General features: G+C 37.5%; 2 protein-coding genes across 3 annotated transcripts in view; one reads left to right on the top strand and one right to left on the bottom strand.

Moving 5' to 3' along the window:
- atat1 (alpha tubulin acetyltransferase 1) overlaps window positions 1-23,211 on the bottom strand; it is a gene marked incomplete at both ends in the record, with an annotated part of 90,460 nt that overhangs the window by 1,144 nt on the left and 66,105 nt on the right. The window lies entirely within an intron of this gene.
- Window positions 1,355-22,710, top strand: si:ch211-152p11.4 (regulator of G-protein signaling 8). 2 transcript variants are annotated; one of them, XM_054764785.1, is made up of 6 exons: window positions 1,355-1,775; window positions 4,036-4,571; window positions 7,260-7,309; window positions 7,546-7,679; window positions 20,108-20,274; window positions 22,227-22,710. In XM_054764785.1, the coding sequence occupies exons 2-6, from the start codon at window positions 4,083-4,085 to the stop codon at window positions 22,395-22,397; spliced, it is 1,011 nt and encodes a 336-aa protein (XP_054620760.1). In that variant the 5' UTR covers window positions 1,355-1,775; window positions 4,036-4,082; the 3' UTR covers window positions 22,398-22,710. The 2 variants fall into 2 exon arrangements, with proteins under 2 accessions (XP_054620760.1, XP_054620759.1); XM_054764784.1 differs by having other exon boundaries at window positions 1,358-1,775; window positions 4,033-4,571; window positions 22,227-22,709.

The raw sequence follows: 23,211 nt of genomic DNA, 5'->3' as shown, positions 1-23,211 counted from the left end.
TCGAGAGTGGCCTGAGGCACTGTGAGCAAGTGTCTGGTGAAGCTAGTCGCTAGCCAGCCAGCTAGTGTGGTGTGGTTTGGTGAGGTGTCACTACGCCAATAAAGTAGTTCTTGTGCGTTGGTTAATATAGTGGTCACATTAAGTGAGTGGAACGTTGTTGCCACTTTATAGGCTTTAGGAGGTGATACCCATTACGTGCCTCTTTTTAGAACACACAGAAAGGAGAAAGAGGTGTGTGTTCTTGTCTCACATAAGGATTGTGAATGACGGGCATTACCATAGAAAACCGGACAGGCTTGTTCAAACACTTTGACCTTTCAAAGTGGAAATGAAACTGCAGCTGTGCTGTGTGGCTAGGCATACTGCATACTGGGCATACTGTCCCTTTAAGGACAGTAATTAGTCTTTCTATTTCATTTCTGGAAAAATGTTGTGTTTGTGTCCATTTTTCAGTTTGAGTACCTTGTTGTGTTATTAATACACTGCTTGGGTCCAACAGTGTTCTTAATGTATTTTTTTAATCAGAAAACGTCCGTGTTAACATCCTATTAGCTTGCTAGTACATGGAAACATGAAGCGGTACTCAACTCCGTCGCCCGTCTATGATGTCATCAGCGGTTGACTCTGTAGTTCTTTGCTAACCAACACAGCTGCAGTAGCAAGTGCCAGCAGTGTGATTAAAAAGGGTGAGACGCACTATTGAATTGAAGAAATACATCAAACAAAAGTAAAACAATGGTGCCCGTGTTGGTCTTGCTGCGACACCGCCATTAAATGTTGATTTATCCCTTTCATTCATCATTTATATGCGTTCTGCATGTAAATCTCTAATTGTAAAACATTTTTGGTTTTCTGGAATAATTTCTTACGGATAAAGGCGCAAAATATTACACACTAATTTACAGAACTGTACTGGATTTACTGTATTGCAATACCTGGGTACCGGCAGCTTGCACGTCTTGTGACTAGCTGGTGACTAGCTAACATTAGCTTATCCGAGTGCAAAACAAACGATTAGAGCTGGTTGTCACAATATGGTTTGGGCTATAAATAAAACGATTGCCTGTTACCAACATTATTTAAAATCCCAACATTTATTGGAAAAGGTAACACCTTGAATAACGCTGCTTGGTCAAATCCGAGTAGCTGGCTCCCAAAATAACACCGTGACGTCAATGGACCCATGACGTCACTAGAGGCGTCCATTTCATGCCTGAGCGTCTTTACGTTAACGTCCTATTTAAAAAAAAAATAGCCTAATTTATTTCGCGAAATTGTATATGTATTCGTTTGCTAAAATATAGTTGAAACGAGAAATAGTAAAAGCTGCAATATGAGTGAATTATTAACATTTACGATGGTCATTTTCTATATTGTTTACGACTCTGAAGTTGTCATACCGTGCGAGTGTGTGTGTGTTCTCATGGACAAGTTCAGACAGACGTGAAGGTGTGGCGGCAGTCATGAGGAGGAGGTCTGTTCCAATCTCAAGTGTCACCGGAAAATACAACTTTGCGGAACTTTTCTTCGCGTTTGCCCTCGCTGCGCGGTTCTCCTCGGGGAACATCTGCCGGCATCTTTCCGAAGGAGGAGAGTCTAGTGTGCCTGAGCTCCACGCTGACGGCAGCCGCTGCTTGCATTGAAACAGCCTTCGGCGACACACAAGTCACTTGGTTGGACTCTGAACCTTCAATTCACACACTTGTGGAGCCCTGAGAGCAACTGGAACCTGAAATATCTTGAATGGAAATAGCCTAAAGCACCCGGACGAAGAGGTGACACATTTATCAGTTTGCATGTATTTAAACCATAAATGTACGTTGCAATTTGCACTAATTAAGTCAACTACTGAATATTATTTAATGGTTACAGTTGTCTACACAGGCCAGGGGTGCACTAACTTTTTCCACCGAGGGCCACATACTGAAAAATGAAAAGATGTGGGGCCACTTCTATTTTACATTTCGTAAACCAGCAGAAGTTCTATGTAGCTAACAAGTTAAATCCATGTACAGCTTTGTGCTTTAGGCGGCAAAGCGTATTTCTTGCTAATTTTTCTATTAAAAAAAAAACATTGTTCTTGTAGGCCACATTTCCCCTTGACTTTAATCTCATAACGTTAAAAACATTTTCCCAAACTAATTTTATCCCAAACTTTATTCTGTGGTGTGCTTGTTTCTCATAACATTACGACTTTAACAAAAATAACATCTTTTTCTTTGATTTCATCTACATGCTGTAAAAATTACATTTGCCCCGCCCCTCATAATATCAGAACTTTATTCTTGTAATATTATGACTTTTTTTCCTAAGATTACAAGTTTTTCTCTCTCTAATGGGAAATTTAAGCTTCCCCCCCTCATTTTTGCTGTTGTTTTATTTATTTTTCCTGATTAACATTTTTTATTATAATCCTTTTTAGAAAATTCAATTTTGCTGCTTTATTTTGTTGTCTTTTTTTTTTTTATACTGTGCTGAAGGTCAATAAAAAAAAAATTCCATAGGCCACTAAATCATTGCGATTTTTTTTTTCCAGAATATTCCATTATAAATAAGGAATCCTACTTTGTGGAAATTCACCTACAGTGGTGTGAAAAAGTTTGCCCCTTTCCTGATTTGTTATTTTTTTGCATGGTTGTCACACTTAAATGTTTCAGATCATCAAACTAATTTAAATATTAGTCAATGACAACACAACTGAACACAAAATGCAGTTTTTAAATGAGGCTTTTTATTATTAAGGGAGAAAAAAAGTCCAATGGCCCTGTGTGGGGGGAAAAAAATGATTGCCCCCCCCCTGTTAAAACACAACATGACTGAGATTCATTGAGATCTATCAGTGTGGAAAAGGTTATAAAGCCATTTCTAAAGCTTTGGGACTCCAGCGAACCACAGTGAGAGCCATTATCCACAAATGGTGAAATCATGGAACAGTTGTGAACCTTCGCAGGATTGGCTGGCCAACCAAAATTAGCCCAAGAGCACAGCAATGACTCATCCAAGAGGTTTTGCCAGAAAACATCTTGATGATCCCCAAGACCTTTGGGAAAATACTCAAGACAAAAGTTTAACTTTTTGGAAGGTGTATGTCCCATTACATCTGGCCTAAAAGTAACGCCGCATTAAAAAAAGACCATCATACCAACAGTAAAATATGGTGGTGGTAGTGTGATGGTCTGGGGCTGTTCTGCTGCTTCAGGACCTGGAAGACTTGCTGTGATAAATGGAACCATGAATTATTTTGTCTACTAAGAAATCCTGAAGGAGAATGTCCGGCCATCTGTTGGTGACCTCAAGCTGAAACCAACTTGGGTTCTGCAGCAGGACAATGATCCAAAACACACCAGCAAGTCCACCTCTGAATGGCTGAAGAAAAACAAAATGAAGACTGTGGAGTGGCCTAGTCAAAGTCCTGACCTGAATCCTATTGAGATGCTGTGGCATGACCTTAAAAAGGTGCTTCATGCTGGAAAACCCTCCAATGTGGCTGAATTACAACAATTCTGCAAAGATGAGTGGGCCAAAATTCCTCCACAGCGCTGGAAGAGACTCATTGCAAGTTATCACAAACGCTTGATTGCAGTTGTTGCTGCTAAGGGTGGCCCAACCACTTATTAGGTTTAGGGGGCAATCACTTTTATACACAGGGACATGTAGGGTTGGAGTTTTTTCTCCCTTAATAATTAAATGTTTATTTTTAAAAAAGTCTTTTGTGTTCAGTTGCGTTATCATTGACTAAAATTTAAATTTGTTTGATGATCTGAAACATTTAAGTGTGACAAACATGCAAAAAAATAAGAACTCAGAAAGGGGGCAAACACCTTTTCACACCAACGTATCACGGTGGGGTCTGGAACCAATGAAGGTCCATAAACGAGGGATTATGAAATGTTCACACGATGAAGTGAATAATTCCCGCTGTGTGTTCACATGTTTGCCATTATGAAGCAACTCTTTCTGTGAGTCACTGTTCGATTTTTGCCACTTCCCCAAACTGAGCCTCGCAGTAACTCAACTCTCCTTTCTTTGCAGTAGCCCCTTCCTCTCACAATCCCTTCCCAGTCATCTGGTGTGTGGCCACCATGCGTAGATTCAGCTCCGAGGGATCCCTCCTGGATCTGGACTTCTTTTCTTGGAGAAAGGTGGCTCCGAAGAGGCCGGGCTGTGATACCCAGAAGGAATCGGGCACATACACGCCTTACGTTGCGGAGGATGAGGCAGAAGGGAGGCCTGCCAAGCAGCCTCCTATAATCCAGGAGCCCAGCCCTTGTGAACCCGTGAAGAAGCCGCTGATGAAGGAGCAGAGTGTCAGCGTGGAGAACCTGAGAGAGCTGGGGAAACAGGAGAAGAGCTATCTGGAAGTGTGCAGCATCAGTGAAGGCTACAGGGCCTACAGTGACAGCCAGTTGGCCCCGGCGGCCAAGGGAAGCACGGAGAGCGTGGACCTGCCTCCTTTATCTCCCTCATCTCCCTCATCTTCCTCCAATCAGTTCTTCAAATCCCAGCACCGGCATCAGCACCGAGCCAAACTGTCAGCTGCTAAACTGCACTTCAAGAGCCTGTTTGTCCAGGTAGAGTAGGTCACAAGTCAACATTTCCATCTGCAACCTTCATCAGATGTCTATCTACAACCTACACTTCATGTTTGCATTTCAGTCACTTCATGCTGCCTCACATCATCTCCGTGTTCTTTTTTTAACCGACCGCTCACTCCAAATCAGCAGTCATTTTACAAGAATAAAGTCAAAATATTAAGAAAAAAGTTGGAATCTAACGAGAATACGTCCAAATTTGACCAGAATAATAATGTAATATTATGAGGAAAAATAATGTCATTTTAGCAGCATCAAGTTGAAACATTAAAGAAAAAAGCCGTCATTTATTTAAAGGTCTTAATATTATGAGAAACAAACAAAACAATAAATCAATAAATAAAGAAATCACATGACATCACACTTAAGATCCCACTGCATCGTTGATGTAATTTTAAAGAAAATAAATTATAATCTAATGAGGAAAAAGTTGTAATTTAAGGAGAATAACGGTGGCATATTATGAGGAAAATTAACGTCATTTTAGTAACAAAGAAAACAAGATTTTTTGTAAGTGGTAATATTATAAAAAACAAACAAAACCAAGATTAAACTTGGAATTTTTGTGGGAATAAAGTCATGATTATGAGAAAAAAAATTGGACAAGAACAAAGTTGAAATAGTTGGGAAACCCCCCCCAAGAAAAAATGGAAAAATCTGTAATTTTACAAGAATAAAGTCAAAATATTTATAGAAAAAAGTTGTAATCTAACGAGAAAAAGTTTTCACCTTACAAGAGTAGTGTTATATTAATATTATGTTAATATTATGAGGAAAAATAATGTCATTTTAGTAGCATAAAGTTGAAATATTCAAGAAAAAAAGAGGTTATTTAAAAAAAAAAGTCATAATATGATGAGAAACAAACAAAACAATGACTAAAGGTGTCATTTTTTGGAAAATTAGGTTGCTGAAAGTGTTATACTGTTATGAGAACAAAGTCAAAATATTGTGGGAATAAATTAATTCTGAATAAATTAATTATGAGAAGAAAATTGAACAAGAAGAAAGTTGAAAAAAAAAAAACCAGAAAAAATGGAAAAATCAGTCATTTTACAAGAATAAAGTCAAAATATTAATAGAAAAAAGTTGTAATCTAACGAGAAAAAACTTTACAAGAATAGTGTTGTAATGTTATGAGGAAAAATAATGTCATTTTAGTAGCATAAAGTTGAAATATTCAAGAAAAAAGATGGTTGTTTTTTTTGAAGTCGTAATATTATGAGAAACAAACAAAACAACGATTAAAGTTGTCATTTTTGGAAGATTAGGTGGCTGAAAATGTTATACTGTGATGAGAATAATAATAATAAAGTCAGAATTATGAGAAGAAATTTACAAGAACAAAGTCGAAGTAGCTGGAAAATGTAAAACAAAACAAAAAAAAAAAAAAACAAGAGCAGAAATGGAAAAACTAGCTGTAATTTTACAAGAATAGTGTGAAAATATGAAGAGAAACCCCCCCCCACAATTTTACGCCAATAAGGTCGTAATATTATTATTATAATTTTAGTAGCATGGAGCTGAAATAAAGAAAAAATTTTGTTTAAGAATCGTAATATTATGAGAAACAAACTAATATTAAGAAAAACAAACAAAATGATGATTAAAATTCAAAGAATTTGGGGAAAATTAGGTTGCAAAAAAAGTTATGTTATGAAAATAAAGTCAAAATACGAGAATAACGTCATAATTACAAGGAGAAAATCTAAAAGTCACAATTTTGTAAAAAATTAATTTGGGGGGAGAAGTTAGAATAATATGGGAGTAAAATCCAAATATTAGGAGAGGAAAATTGACAAAGATTGTTTAAGAAGAAAGTTGAAATATTCGGAACATTGAAAGAATAAATATGAAGTTGATATTAACAATAGGCTTTTTCACCTCCACCATATGACACAGCTGAGATGGGCATATATCTAACTTCTTAGCATATCTACATGTGTTGCTTTTTTACAAAACATCAAAGTGGCAAAGTTGAATCCTTTCATTTTTCACCATGTGATCCTCGGAAAAACATTTGGACACCCCCGCGTCAGGCGCACACAAAGTTAAAGACGCAACCTTCCACCTATGAATACGCTGCTCTGCCATTCAATTACAAATGTAGTCAAATCAACAATACTTCAATAATCCCGCCCACATTATCACTGCATGCAAACAACACTACTACTACTAATACAATAATAATAATCGCTAGATTGAAATACGCAGGCTCTCGCAAATAAAAAAAGAATGCGTGAGAATGATCTGAAACATTTATGTGTGACTAACATGCAACAAAGAAGCAATCAGGAAAAGGGACAACACTTCTTCACTGGATGGCATCAAAAGATTGAATGACATTCTTATTTAAGAAAAGATTCCCATCAATCAACCTCTTCCAATTGTTTGTATTTAAACATATTTAATACAAATCTGAATTCATAAAATATATAATAAAAAGAACATTCAATGATTCAATAAAATAGCATTCATATTTAATAAGATTCCCATAAGTGTTCCCAGTGTTTAGTTTCTTTCACTCTTCTGTAACGCAGCAGTTTTTTAAGTTTACAGTTGACCAAAGTGTAAAACATGAAATACTACTACTACTACTACTACTACTACTACTAATAATAATAATAATAAAAGGATGTTTTAGGAACCGTGTGGTTTGTCTTTCAGAGTCCCCATTCGTCCAACTCCAACCTGGCAATCACGGAACACAAAGACAGGTGAGGATGGTGTGTGTGTGTGTGTGTGTGTGTGTGTGTGTGTGTGTGTGTTACATGCCAGGTATGCGTCTGCACCTGGCAGAGAATATTTACGTAAACCGCCCACGGAGCGAGGATGGTGACCTTTTCATCTCAGCCAACATTTTTAGAACATGACTCATGGCTGGCTAGAAGATAATAAGCTGATGACGAGCTGAGATCTTTGGCATCATCTCTGATGTGTTCATGGTCCACAGCGCCAAAGAGAGGAGGTCACGTCTGCAATTCATGCGTCAGTGGAGCCAGGTGGGCCTGGGCAAGAAGCGCACCTTAAGTCGACAGGAATTGGAAAAATGGGCCGAGTCCCTTGACTCCCTGCTGGCCAGTCAGAGTGAGCCTGCTTTTCCTCACATGTCACATGATCTCATGACCACACCCTCTCTTCCACACCCTCATTTTTAAAGGCCCGCACCACATGACTTGATGAGGTTGTCGGGCTTCTTCTTCTCGCTATGGAATGCGCATCCATCCGTACACCGTCTACACGCTTCCTTTACGTACCTCGCTTTGGACGTCACGCTTCCGTTTACTTTGGTCACGCAAAATGCAAAACATCAAACTGCTGAGCTTTTGTGGAAGCAGCTTTTGTGATTTTCGAAAATCAAACTAAATAAAAACTGCAAACTGCTGGCTGGTAGTTCTCCAATAAAGACAATTCTCCAAAAGTCCAAATATACATAAAACATGAAGAAAACCTGAAGGACGCGGGGCCACTTTTGATACGTATCCTTTCATTAAAGATGCTAAAAACAATCCAACGTATGTCATATTTGCTAAATCAGCGCAGTCATAACTTTTTGTGTGTCCAAAATGAAAAGATGCAACTTTGCCACTGTGATATTTTGTAAAGAAACACATGTACGGTACTGTAGATATGCAGTACATTACATTTCATTCAAGAAGTTACAGTATTCCCTCGCTACATTGCTGCTCACCTTTCACGGAGTCGCTCTTTTGCGGATTTTTAAAGTGCAATTTTGCAAAATTTCTTTAACAGCGTATAAACGTGCATTGTGTTCTGCGTCCTTGTGGTGTATTAGAGCGAACTATCGGTGCTCTGTTGTACGTGTCTGTTATTGTATTTACTACTGCTACCAGTAGAGGGTGTTGTACACTCATGTTGAAGACGTGTCCAGTTTGTCTCAGCAAGTACAGAGTCCTGATTGGCTAAGTGAGAATCCACCCAATGTGTTTTGCATTCTGATTGGCTGTAGACCATAGTCAACCAATCTTCTTCGTGCAGGACTGCTTATTTCCTGTTGAATGATGCTAGCTGCTTGCGATCATACATGCTAAATGAAGTTACGCGGCTGTAGTGCGCCTGGGATACTGTAAATGAATCTTTGGTTCATGAAGGCCGACGAGGAAGAATATGTTTTAACAAGGATAAAAAAACGCTACAGCCGAACGGCGCAAGGACAAGCCGTGATCAGAGGAAATACGCGAGTCACGTAATTTCTTGTGATCATTAAAATTTAAATTAAAGGCAGGAGGCATAGAGGAAGACCAAAGAGGAGGTTTATGGATGTAGTGAAAGAGGACATGAAGGTAGTTGGTGTGAGAGAAGAGGATGCAGAAAACAGGGTTAGACGGAGGCAATTGATTCGCTGTGGCGACCCCTGAAGGGAAAAGCCGAAAGGAAAAGATGAAGATTAAAATTTCAATTAAATTTTAACCTTGAGTGTTTAAACAAGAGAGAAATGTGATAAAATGTTAATGCCTGTCTGAGGTAAGTGTATGAAGTGTATGCTGAGGGGTTTTATAGCCTTAAAACATATAATAATTGTACAAAAATACAGTTGGCTACTTCGCGGATTTCACTTATTGAGGGCTATTTTGGGAACCTATCCCCCGCGATAAAACGAGGGAACACTGTATATATATTTCAAGAAAAAAACTGCATATCAGCTTTGTCATATAATTGAAAAAGCCTCTTACTCGTTGTTTTTTTTCCAATTTTTGCTGTTTTTTTTCCAAAGTATTTCAACTTTCCTCTTAAATAATATTTGTTAATGATTGTATTATTTTTAGTTTATTCCCATAATATTCTAACTTTTTCCTCAACCTAATTTTCCAAAAATAACAAATTATTTTTTTTGTCTCTAATAATCTTATGGCTATAATATTAATATTTCAACTCTGTGCTCCAAAAATGACATTATTTTCCTCAAATTCCCATTTTATTCTCGTACGAATACAACTTTTTTCTCTTAATATTTTTAGTTTATTGTCTAAAATTACAGTCGTAATCATCTTGTAAATGTTCTTCTCATTAATTATGAATTTATTCCCATAATATTCAAACTTTTTACCGCAACCTAATTTTCCCAAAATACCAACTTTATTTTGTTTTGTTTCTAATATTCTGACTTAAAAAAAAAAAATGTTTTCTTTAATATTTCCACATAATATTACAAGTTTGTTCTCATAAGAATAAGGACTTTTTTTCTCTTAATATTTATACTTTAGTCTCGTAAAATTCTAGCTTTTTTTTCTATTTCTGCTGGGGTTTTTTTTAATTTTTTTTTTATTTTTCAACTATTTCAACTTTGTTGTTTTCTTCTCACAATTATGACTTTATTCCCAGAATGTTTGGACTTGATTTCCATAACATTATAACTTTTTCCCTAACCTCATTTTCCAAAAATTGCAATTTTATTGTTTTGTTTGTTTCTCACAATAATACAACATTAAAAAAATTTCTTTTTTCTTTAATATTTTTAAGTTTATGCGACTAAAATGACATTACAGTCGTCTCTCGCCACTTTGTGGTTTGAACATCGCTCCCTCACTCTATAGCGTTTTTTCAAAAATGTATCATGGCTGCTTCATTTGACGAAATGGCCTATTTTTTGTCAAAAAATATTGAAAGACCAGTCATATGCAGTATTGTGGTCAGTAGGTGTCGGTAATGTTCCATTTATGAGACATTAGCTTACATTACATTAGCTTAACTTACACTACATGGAGTGAGCCATTGATGCTGGGTGAAAAAAAAGTTCTCCTCCCATTCGGTGTGGAAGTGGTCCATTTTTGGCTTCTTACATTGTCCTTCTTCCCCACTCAGTTTCAAACCCTTTCTTAAGTTTAGAATAAATAAATTGGAGGCAGTTTACGACTAGATAGCTTGCTATGCTTGAAGCGGCGGCCGTAGCCGTAGCCGTAGCCTGCGCGTACGAGTTGTGCAATGTGTTGTAAACACAGATAGCAGTAGTGTTGGAGTGTATGTATGCCAGATGCATGTCAGTCTGGCATGAATATATCTATGAAGTAACAAATGTCATACTGAGGATGGATGACAGACCCACATTCTGTTTGTGATGCTACAAGAACAAGGAAGTTTCCCAATGCTAACATGTGATTTATTGTTGCTTATTATGTCTACTATATTGGGTAATAGGAGTGTAAAGGTGCTATTTCATGTCCAGAGGGCTCTAATCATGTTATAAAGCGTATTTAGGAAGGTTGTGAACAGGTATCCTACTTTGAGGAAATTCACTTCTCACGGTCGGTCTGGAACCAATTAACCGCCATAAACGAGAGATTATCGTACAAGACAGTGAAATATTAGGAGAACGTCGACTGGCGTGAGTCGAAATATTGTTGTTGTTGCTTGTCGGCAACGCTCACTTCTGGTTACATGACAGCAAAGGGGCGGTGACATCATGGTTTTCGGGAAGTAGTGGTTTGCTTGTCTACACGGAAAGGTTGCCAGATTTTTCCATTCTGGAAGCAAATTTCAAAAAGAAAATACCGTTGCAGGGCACCCGGGTGCCGTTTCCGTGTGGATGACAGACTGAAACGATAAAATACTTTGCGGTTTCCACCTGAAAATGTTCCGGTGTGGACAGACCCTTAGTTGGTGGTTCTAGGTAAGCTTGAATTGCTTGTGCTTCTCTGATGTTTAATTTAATTGAACGAGTTGGCCGCTTCTGCTTTGGCAAATGTTTTAGCAGCCAAGCAAATCAAACCTCAGCATCCGGCGTTTTTATGCGTCGGCAGACGTTGCTGACGTCATTGGTTACTGTGTGCCTTGCAGTAAAGTGGGATGAGCTGCAGGACTTCCCCTGAAGGGGCTTGCTGCGTCTATGAATAGCACTCATAGTAAACACCGACACTGCTATAAATCACTGCTGGAACACACGCCGTCCAAAAGCTTCTGTGGCTGCAACCTGCCGGAAGATTTCTGACATTTCACAACCTGCAAGTTAGACGAGATGACATTTCTGTCTTCAAGTGATGCTTCTCCACGCGTTTCCTGCATTGTCCGGTACTATCCAATGATGTCACCATCCACAGCACATGTGTCAAAGTCGTGCCATGGAGGGCCGAGACATTGCAGGTTTTCTCTCCAACCAGTTTATTCAGCAGGTGTTTTAATTGATGAGCTGCTTCTCTCAAATTGAAGGAGGTGTTGATCATTAAAATCACCTGCTGAAAGAGAACCTGCATTGTCTCGGCCCTCCATGGCACGACTTTGACACCCCTGATCTACAGCCTCAACACAAGCAGGGCGGCGTCTGACTCCATCCTCAGGCATGCAGGCATGGAAAAAATGATTAGACGACCCTTGTTTCTTCAGTTTCTTGTTCATTTGAATGCCTCATGCAACTGAAAGTGCCTTTTCTTTGGACAATAAAAATAGCTCATAAGAGTTACATTGTTTGGCAGTACAATGCTATAGCTATTCATGTAAGAACTTAAAGGGATAGTTCAGATTCAGTAACTCTTATGAGCTATATTTGTTATCGTTATATTTGTCCAAACAAATGTACCTTTAGTTGTAGCAGGCATTACAATGGATCAATAAACTGACAAGGGTGGTCTCATCATTTTTCCCGTGACTGTATGTGACTTTTTCCAGCGAGGGCCACATAGTGAAAAATGAAAAGATGCAACTTTGCCACTTTGATATTTTGTAAAGCAGCACATGCAGATACGCTAAGAAGTTGATATATTTCAAGATTAAACTGCATCTCGGTGAAAAGGTATATTGGTAACATCAACTTCACTTTTTGCTCATTTTCGCAGTTTTTATTAAATTTTCCAAATATTTCAACTTCCTTCTTAAATAATCTTTGTAAATATTATGACGTTAGTCCCATAAAATGTGGACTTTCTTCCCATAGTATTCTAAGTTTTTCCCCAACCTTTTTTTTCCCCCCACAAAATACAAAGTTTTTATTTTGTTTTGTTTCTAATAATAATAATACAACTTTTTTTTAAAACTTCATTTTTTCGTGACTCTATGCTACTAAAATGACTGAGTTTATTCTCATAAAATTACAACTTCTCTCCTTTTTTCCTTCTTAATATTTGGACTTTATTCTCATAAAATTAAGCCGTTTTGTCCTTTTCTGTTGTTTTTATTCAATTTTCCAGTCATTTAAACTTTTGTATTGTAATATCTTGTAATTATGACTTTATTCCCATAATATTTTGACTTTATACACATACGGTTTTTCTGTACTATTCCAACTTTAGGATTAAAATGACATTATTTTTCCTCATAATATTACAACATTATTTTCGTACGATCACATCATTTGTGTCTTAATATTTAGTTTTCATTCTTGTAAAATTATAGCAGATTTTTCCATTTCTGTTGTTTTTCATCCTGTAAATTTTCCTCTCATAATTATGACTTTATTGCCGTAATATTCTGACTTTATTCTGGCAACATTAGAACTTTTTCCCACAACTTAATTTTATTTGGTTTGTTTTTCATAATATTATGATGAAAAAGTTTAAACTTTGACTAAAATGACATTATTTTTCCTCATAATATTACATTATTTACATCAATTCACAACTTTTTCTCTTCATATTTTGATTATTCTTTTAAAATTACATGGCGTGGGCCAATTAAAAAAAATAGTCACAGGTCTGCTGATGGCCCCCGGGCTGCACTTTGGACACCCCTGACATACAGTAAGTATCTGGTCTGGACCAAAAGTAACAACAACAAAAAAAAAGCTATTAGTTGCAGTTAGCTTTGCAGTCACACTGATATGTTTCTGTCATGCGACAAAAGGTGGCGTAGTAAAAACAACAAAACAATAGTCAACTAAGATAACATCTTACTATCACCAAGTAAGACAAGTTAATAAATGGACAAATAAGAATCCAATGAAATAATGCTGGCAACCGTACCATGTGGAAAGCTGCACATTTCTATGTGCCACAAATATCCTTATAAGAACAAAGGAAAGTGCAAAGTATGAAACTCTGGACTAATGCAGTCAGTGAAATTTGCCCGAAACAGCGATCATACATGATTCTTTTTGAAAAAAACACGATATAGTGAGGGAGCGAGATTGGAACCGCGATATAACCGGGCATGACTGTACAGATCACCTTTCAATGTCTTCTATATGAATTCGGATCAACATTTCATGGTTTATTTGAGTCACTCGCCATTTTTCACCGGACGGGGAAGCCTAGCGGGGGAGAAGGAGCTACTTAAAGAACAGGAAGTCATTTGTGAAACTGACAGAACACACGCATCATGCTTGGATATAGTGTGCGGCGTACCCCAGGGATCAATACTGGGGGCAAAATAGTTCATTTGAAAGGTCAATGATGTGAAATCTGCATTTGCATGCAAAGTCGTGATGATGCACAAACGCACAGGTGCTTTAATGTGTTTCCATCATGAGTGTGAATGAGGTGACTCTGGAAGCTTGCAAGTAGCTTAAAGGCAGAAAAGCACTATGTAAGTGAAGTGTGTGTGTGTGTGTGTGTGTGTGTGTCAGTGGCCTGTTGTTGATTTGTATTGCCCTGTCACTGTGTAATGTCTCTTGAGGTTTCCCAGAACAATAGAAAGTTCTTTTTCAAGTGCACGGCTAAAAATGCGATGAAAACACATGCCAGTTAGCTAAGCACCAAGGGAGTGAGGAGAGCCAGATCCCACCAGTTTCCATCTTCCGCTTGAGACGAGGCCACTGGAGCCACAGAAAGTCGTAGATAAATGTTCAATCTTCACACGTATCCTTATTTATAAATGGAATATTTTCATACTTGCAGCATAAAAAAACATGTTTATGACCTTCTAAATACGCTTTTTAACATTGCTAGAGCCCTCTAAACACGAAATAACACCCCGATAATGCCCTTTACACTCCTATTACTCAATATAGTAGACATAACAAGAGAAAACAAGACATAATATTGACTTTTTCCAGCTTTGTGTTCCCAGTGACAAAGCGTTATTGTAAGTATCACCTCTTTCTCTGTACTTTTTACAAATACAGTGTTCCCTTGCTACCTCGCAGTTCACCTTTCGCGGACTCGCTGTTTTGCGGCTGTTTTAAGTGCACTTTTGCATGTTTTTTTTTAACAGTGTATGAACGCGCATTGTGTTCTGCATCCTTGTGGTGTATTAGAGCCATCTATCGGTGCTCTGTTGTATGTGTCTGTTATTGTATTTACCACTGCTACCAGTAGAGGGTGTTGTACACTCATGTGAGGGTTGAAGACGTGTGCAGCTCCACCTAGTCTCATGTGTTTACGTGCCTGTACCAGCATATTAGGAACCCATAGTAGACGATAGCTGGCTAAATATAGAGCCACAACAGCCCTTATTGGCTAAGGGAGAACCCACCCATTGTGTTCTGCGTTCCGATTGGCTGTAGACCATTGTCAGTCAATCTCCTTCCTGTAGCACTGCCATGTTTCCTGTTGTATGATCGCTCGCAGACAGCTTGCAGTGACTCTGAACTCTGTATATTTGCAAGTTTTCCCACTGACAAAACCCACGATGTCGATGAAATGTTCTGCACCCAAAAGGCAGAGGAATCCAACGACAGGAGCAAAATGTTTTAACAAATATACAAAAACGCTTCTGTGGAGCAGCGCCAAGACAAAGAGGCATGGCCAGATGAGTGAAATACCCGCGAGTCACTTAATCATTTCTTGGGTCCAACCTAGTAGATTGACAATTCAAATTCAATTCAACGAAATTTGAACTTTGAGAGTGTTTAAACAGGAGAGAAATGTGAGAACATATTAATGCCTGTCTGAGAAAAGTGTGTAAAGTGTATGGTGAGGGGTTTTACAGCCTTAAAACATACAGTATATAATAACTGTAAACAAATGATGTTGGCCACTTGGCGGATTTCACTTATTGTGGGCTATTTTGGGAGCTTATCACCCGCCATAAACGAGGGAACACTGTATTTTAACTTTATCCTCATACATGTTTTTCTCTGATGTCCTTACTCTCATAATATTTAGACTTTATTATCGTAATATTATAACTTCTACTCAACCTAATTTCACAAAAATTGCAACTTTATTGTTTGTTTTTTGTTTCTCATATTACCCCACTTTTTTCTTTTTTCTTTATTGTTTTTTTTTGTTGAATCGTATTTTTAGAATGTGCCGCGGGCCATAACCACAGACATTAGCATTGGGAGAGTTCCTTCTGGTTCCTTTTTTTTTCCCTTCCTGTTTTGAACAGTACTTCCTTTGGTGGGTATTGTCTCATCAATGTAACATTACTGACACCTAGTGACCAGTGTAGAATACTACATATCATTACAATGTCTTTGAATGCGTCTTCTGCATGCCTTATATTTGTATTTTACTTCATTTAGCCATTTTTATGCTTGAAAATGCCAAAAATGTGTCAAATTTGCATATTTTTGGCATAATAATAGGCCGCATTCAATCACAAGAACAACAGATAATGCTGATGACGTGCTGCACAGAGCAACAGCACTGTGGAATGCTTTCCATGTTTGTCCTATAGATTGCAAACATGTCATTTGGAATGAATGTCAAGCGCTGCTCCACCTGCTGTAAATAGCAGCGCTGTGACTACAAAACAGGTACGGCTGCACACGCTTTCCGGCGACTGCAAATCAGCTCAAAATTGTGCCAAACAGGTAACAGAAACGAAAATGAAAGCTGCGAGCATCGTTGAACAGGCCCTCACACCCCCCCCGCAACTCAAGGTTCACTTAAGTCAGTCCTCTTGTCAGTCCTGTTGTGACCTAAGGTGTTGTCTTCATCATACACTCCTGATCAAAATCTTAAGACCAGTTGAAAAATTGCTAGAATTTGCATTTTGCACATTTGGATCTTAATGAGGTTTTAAGTAGAGCTACAATATGCAAAAACAAGAAGGGGGAGTGAGACAAAAAGCATTTTGAAAAAGTAATTCACTGAAAAGAACAATGAAACTGAAATAGGCTGTTTATCAGCTGATCAAAAGTTTAAGACCATCGCTCAAAAATTAACAAAAAACTCTCCAACCAGAACAAAAAAATGTTCCCAGTAGGACTCAGTAATGAGAAGCTCCACCGTTCTTTTTAATCACTTCAAAAATGGCTTTAGGCATGCTTGATGTGAGTGTTTCCAGGAGGCTGGTGGGAACGTTGCTCCAAGTGGTGAAGATGGCTTCACCAAGGGCATCAACTGTCTGGAACTGATGGCCATTTTTATAGGATCCAACTTTCTTTGTTGTTTTCTTTTTCATAACATTACAACTCCAAAAAAATAACACCTTTCTTTAATATTTCAACTTTTATGTTATTTTTCCTTATAATATTGCGACGCCATTCTCATAAAATTACCACTTTTTCTCTTATTTACTGCTGATTTTTCTATTTTTGCTGTTGTGTTTTTTTTGTTTTTTTTTTTTACAAAAAAAAGTTTTCTTGTTAAATGATATTTTTAAAATGTGCCGCGGGCCAATGAAACAACAGCCCCCGTGCCGCACTTTGGACACCCCTGGTATAAAATCAACCATTTAGTCGGCAATACTTGCCTGCTGTGGTACCCGACACACTACATCCACGCATGACAACATGAACATGAGCACAGCGTTGTGGTTGTGGTTGATGATGTCTACGGAATGCTTCCATAAATAGTCGAGCTTTTTCTTTGGCCAAAAGAGCAGGCCAACTTACAGGCCACGCTTACAACTTTCCACAACAAGTCAGACTGGATATTTAAGTGTGTAGAGACATTTCTTTCGGCAACCACAACATTTATTGAAGCTCTGACCATATTGTATTAGACTCCGGCAACAGTGTGCAGTGTACAAGTTACTAAAGTGAATGTACTTGTACAATGGCAGCTACAAAGGGCTTCAGGGCGTCATGGCTGCCAACACGTATTATACTTCAGTATCGAATACCTCTTCACACTTGCGTTGAAAAGTCCAAAATTGTTAACGTCCAAATATTTTGAGAAAAAAGTTGTAATTTAACAAGAAAAGGTCTTAATTTTATAAAAATATCGTAATATGAGGGGAAAAAAAACATAATTTTAGTAGCGTAGACTGGAAATATTCAAGAAAAAAGAATTAAAAAAAAAAAAAAGTTGTAGTATGAGGAAGAAAATAAACAAAATAAAGTTGGAATTTTTGGAAAATTAGGTGGGGGGAAGTTTCAATATTATAGGAATAAAATGGGGTTAGTACTAGAAGAAGTTATAATCATTATAAGGGCAAAACATTGTGGAAAAAAGTTATAATCTAACCAGAAAAAGTTGTTGTTCTATGAAAATAATGTAATATTATACGGAAACATAATGCCATTTTAATATAAAGTTGAAATATAAGAAAAAGATGTGATATTATCAGAAATAAGATAAATAAGTAGAGTTGTCATTTGTGATCAATTTGATTGCAGAAAAAGTTATGTTACGAGAATAAAGTCCAAATATTATGGGAATAAAGTCAGAATTACGAGAGGAAAACATACGAGAGTTGAAAAAAAAAAAACTGCTGTCATTTTACGAGAATAAAGTTAAAATATTAAGAAAAAAAGTTGTATTCTAACGTGAAAAAAGTTGCATTTTTACAAAAAATACGATTTATGAGGAAAAATTTGGATTTTAGTTGAATATTAGATGAAATATTAAATAAAAAACTAATATTTTGAGAAACAAAACTAAATAATGGGTGTCACGTGATGAAAGCAGGGCAGCCAGAAGCCAATCAGACTGAACTATGGCATGATAAAAATGAATGATAAAAAACGATAATAAACGGAACATGGAAGTGAGAGTGTGCAAACATTATTGGAGTCACGTTAAGTGATTGACCTTCACCTCCTGCAATCCCGCCTACTTTGGTGTTCCCAGCATCAGCGAGTAACGTGTGGCAGAATTCTACATTTGGTCAAAGTTACTCAAGATTTGCCAGATCAAAACACATAGATCAGACTTGTCTGCACCCTTAATCACAGAGCGGTTCTATTTACGTTGGTTAAATTTGCCTGAGCGCCAATTTTACAAGCACCAGCGCTCACAGGTTCTGCTTCATAACACACCTCATACGTAGTAGAGATATCTGTGGTGACAATTTAGCGACACGGTGGCGATGTTTAGTGAGAACGAGTTCACATTCAATGTGAAAGACAGGAAGTGTTTCTTGCATCATGCATTTATTGGGGAATTAAATAGAAGCGATCAACAAAGGTGAAGTATCTGCCACACAGGCGAGCTGGAGTGTAACGCCGCCTTCTGAAAGCTGCATAAAACCCTCCACAATGCAAACCAACCCCTGGCCAGCGCCAGAGCCAAGACGGCAGAGCTTGGACACACTCCTCCCTCTCCTGGCAGCATCTCACATTCCTAGTGAAACATTCATGGGTGTCCAAAGTGTGGCACAGGGGCCATCTGTGGAACGTGGCTTAAGGCAGAAATAAACAAAAACCCAGAAAAGTCGAAAAATAGAGCAAAAAGGCATAATGTAACTACAAAAAGCAAAATTGTTGATGCTACTAACAAATAAAAACAAAGATTTGTCTTTAAAAGTTTTTTTTTTTAAATTATTAATAGTTGTTTTTGTTATAAATAAAAATAAATATCAAAGGACTGCTAAACAGCCCTGACGTATATAATAGATAAAGGCAAGTAGATAAAAAGTGAGCTGGCACTGTTCAACTACTGCTGACACACCAATTGAAAAGTCAGCATTTCAAGAAATGCTGCCAACGTTTGACAGATAAAATTGCCTGTGTGAAAATACATTTCACAAACATCAATTCTGCAGCTTTACAGAGTGAAAGATGACATATTCAAGGAAATATTACATTATTATATTGTGATATTATTATATATTATCATAACAATAGTGTTTTATTTGGTCTCCAAAAATGTTGACAACATCGCTTCCTGTCAATTTGTGAGATAATAAACATTTCAAAATGCCCTTGCATTGACTCAGTTAAATAAAACAAAGTTTGTCCAGTCAAGTATTTTCATTGTACACTGTTAAAATTCTTGTCCCATTGGGTGTCTCGTGACACCCTTACAAAATAAAGTTGTCATTTTTGTAAAATTAGGTTCTATTATGATGGGAATAAAGTCCTAATATTATGAAAAGAAAATTCCCGAAGATTATTTAAGAAGAAAGTTTAAATATTTGGAAAATTAAAAAAAAACAGCAAAAATGATGTAAAGTTTTTGCTATTTTTTTTCACCTACATGACAAAGCTGAGAAGCATTTTTGTCTTGAAATCTATAGAACTTCTTAGCATATGTACATGCGCTGCTTTACAAAATATCAAAGGTTTCAGCCTAGCTTAGCGATGCCTGTTCAGCGTCATGCTAATGTGGCGTTGTACACGCACGCTACACGACTCAGCGCTTTTAAGTGCAGCTCGTCGTGTCTGAGACGTCAACCTGAACACAAGTTAGATGAGAGTTCACCTGGAGGTGGGGGAGTTGCGTCCTCAGGAAGCTGTGCTGTGTGTGATGTGTAACGTGACTGTCTCCACTTTTTCCTCCTCCTCCTCCTATCAGATGGGGTTTCAGTGTTCGGAGCGTTCCTCCGCACCGAGTTCAGTGAGGAGAATCTGCAGTTTTATCTGGCGTGTGAGCAGTACCGACGCTCATCCAACAACTTCAGTCTGCAAAAGAGGGCGAAGGACATCTGCACAACCTACATCCAACCTGGTTCCCCTCGGGAGGTATACGCCCCCTTTGATGCTTCATTTAGCTACAAACACAGCGGAACCTCTAAAGCCGAACATCCATTCTATAGGCTTTCATAGCCAAACAGACTCCACATCTTACATAAATGTTAACACAAAACACCTTTTTATAGTTTTACATGCATAAAACAATTCTAATGAATGAAATGGATACAGGAACTTTTACCTTCATAGCTGTGGCAGTTAGCAAATGACCACAGAGTCGGCCGCTGATGACATCATAGACGGGCGACTGCGCTGACTTCCACTTCCTGTTTCCATGTATTAGCCAGCTAATAGAATGCTAACAAAGGCGTTTGGTGATAAAAATACATAAAGAAAACAGTTGGACTCTCGCAGTGTAGAAGACGTGCGCCATATTGTACGCTAACCGGACAATGTACGCAAACTGAGGCGAAATGTTGGCGGAAACTGTCGACGTTAACCAGAAAACACGCTAACCAGGGCGTATGCTAACTGAGATCCCACTGTAATAAGAAGACAGTGGCCCAGGACTTTATTCCCATCATATTATAGCTTTTTCCCGAAATTACAACTTTATTTTATTTAGTTTTTTTTTTTAAATAAGCATATTTTTTCTTTAATATTTCACCTCTTTTGTCCTCATAGTATTAATTAGTATTAATATTTCTTCTCGTAATATTGTGACTTTATCCCCATCATATTTTCACTTAACTCCCACATTATATTTTTTACCCCCAACCAAATTTTCCAAAAATTACAATTTTATTTGATTTTGTTTCTCGTAATGTTACAACTTTCCAAAAAAGTATTTTTCTTTAATATTTTAACATTATGCTACTAAAATTACATTACTCTTTCCTCATATTTTGTTATTCTTGTACTGTTTTTTTCTTGTTAAATGACAACTTTTTTCCCATATTTTGACTTTATTCTTGTAAAATGACTCCTGATTTGTCCATTTTTGCTGTTTTTAGTTTTCTTGTTAAATATATTTTTAGAATGTGCCGCGGGCCGCACTTTGGACACCCCCGGCATAGCCAGTGCATGAGGACATACTTTACTTAGGACCTCAGACACTTCGTTTCTTTTAACAACAACTTTTATTTGTTTTGTTTGTTTCTCATAATATTACAACTTAAAAAAAAACACATTATTAAATAAATAAAATAAAAAAAAACATTTTTTCTTTAATATTTCAACACTATGCTACTTAAATGACATTTTTTCCTTATTAATTTAGTTTATGAGTTTATTTTCATAAAATTGCTTTTAATAACTCTTTCTTGTAGAATACGACTTTTGTTTGAATATTTTGACTTCATTCTTGGAAAATTACAGCTAACATTATGCTAATAAAATGACTAAAACTTTTTCTCATATGTTATTCTCATAAAATTATGACTTTTTCTTGTTTGATTACAACTTTTTTCTCATTTTTTTTTAATAATCTGAAAATTACAGCTGTTTTGTCCCCATTTCTGCTGGAATTTTTATTTTTTATTTTATTTTTTTTACATTTTTTACATTTTGCAACTATTTCAACTTTTTTTCTTGTACATTCTTCTCATAATTATGACTTTATTCCCATAGTACTTTGACTTTATTCTCATAACATTATAACTTTTTCCACAACCGAATTGTCCAAAAATATTTACATGAAAACAACAAAAAAATGACGGCTTTCTTTAATATTTCAACCTTATGCTTAAGTAAAATTATGACTTTTTCTCGTTAGATTACAACTTTTTTCTGTTCATATTTTGACTTCATTCTTGTAAAATTACTGCTGATTTTTAAATTGTTGCTGTTTTTTTTTTTTTTTTAAATCTTGTTAAATGATATTTTTAGACTGTGCCGCAGGCCAATGAAAAAAACCCCGGGCCGCACTTTGGACACCCCTGACGTAGCCGGCTTGTCAACGTAAGCGCGTTGCATTGCAATCAACATCTGCTTTCTTCCTCCAGGTGAACCTGGACAGCAAAACCAGAGAACTGACCATCCAGCTGCTGCAGGCTCCCTCACACAAGTCTCTGTCCCACGCACAGCGACGCATTTACTCGCTCCTGGACTTGGACTGCTATCCCCGCTTCCTCCAGTCCAGCATCTACCTCGCGTTGCTGCGGGAGGCGGACTAGCAGCCGCACGCTGACGGCACACAGACTTGTGAACGCATTCAGGAAGCAAATCATGCACAGTATCATGCTAAGTACGAAGGAGTGGCAAGGCCTGAATCAAGCGCTCAACCAATGAATGCTAATATTCCCACACAAGCGCAATAATGAACGCAATCATGTTAGGTCTTCCATGTAGAAATCAGCTAACGTGTGAGCGCTGAAGATCATGGCCAGTTTAAAAACTGAGGACTTAACATTTTGACAAATGAGTGTGTAATTTTATCTGCAATAATAAAGTACCTTCTACTGCCACTGTTATCAACACATCCATCAGCTCATGTTTGCTTGCAGATGTGACGCACGTGTAACTTGTTTTTTTATGTACTGAATGTATAGTTACACATTTTGACACAAATATTCATTTTCAATGGGCTCATTTCATGTGTCAGCAGGGCCGAGTAGCAAATGATTAACTACTACGACATGACTGAAGCGCTTTAACCCCAGCGATGCCACAAACCACGACACAGGCGGCAGGAATAAGCACTTGTAAAACTGAAATACATTCAGTATTAATAGGATGTTTTATTAGTAGGGCTGTCAAAAACAGCACGTTAACGACGGTCACTCGTTTATTTCATTAACTTTGTTGTGATTTTTGGCGTAGTTAAGGCATGCGCATCGTGTCAAGCTACATGTCTGTGTGATGACGGCACACTAGAACGCCCCCACAGTCACTCATTCTTCACAACAGCGGTGCAGTTCCAACCTCATATGTACCTCCAACTCACAAACACGTTTGTCACTACGTTATCTGTGGCGGAGACGCGATCGC

Source organism: Dunckerocampus dactyliophorus, chromosome 20 (assembly GCF_027744805.1).
Source record: "Dunckerocampus dactyliophorus isolate RoL2022-P2 chromosome 20, RoL_Ddac_1.1, whole genome shotgun sequence".
Taxonomy (NCBI): domain Eukaryota; kingdom Metazoa; phylum Chordata; class Actinopteri; order Syngnathiformes; family Syngnathidae; genus Dunckerocampus; species Dunckerocampus dactyliophorus.
Note: the sequence above shows the minus strand (reverse complement) of the source record. Positions and strands in the feature narration are given on the sequence as shown.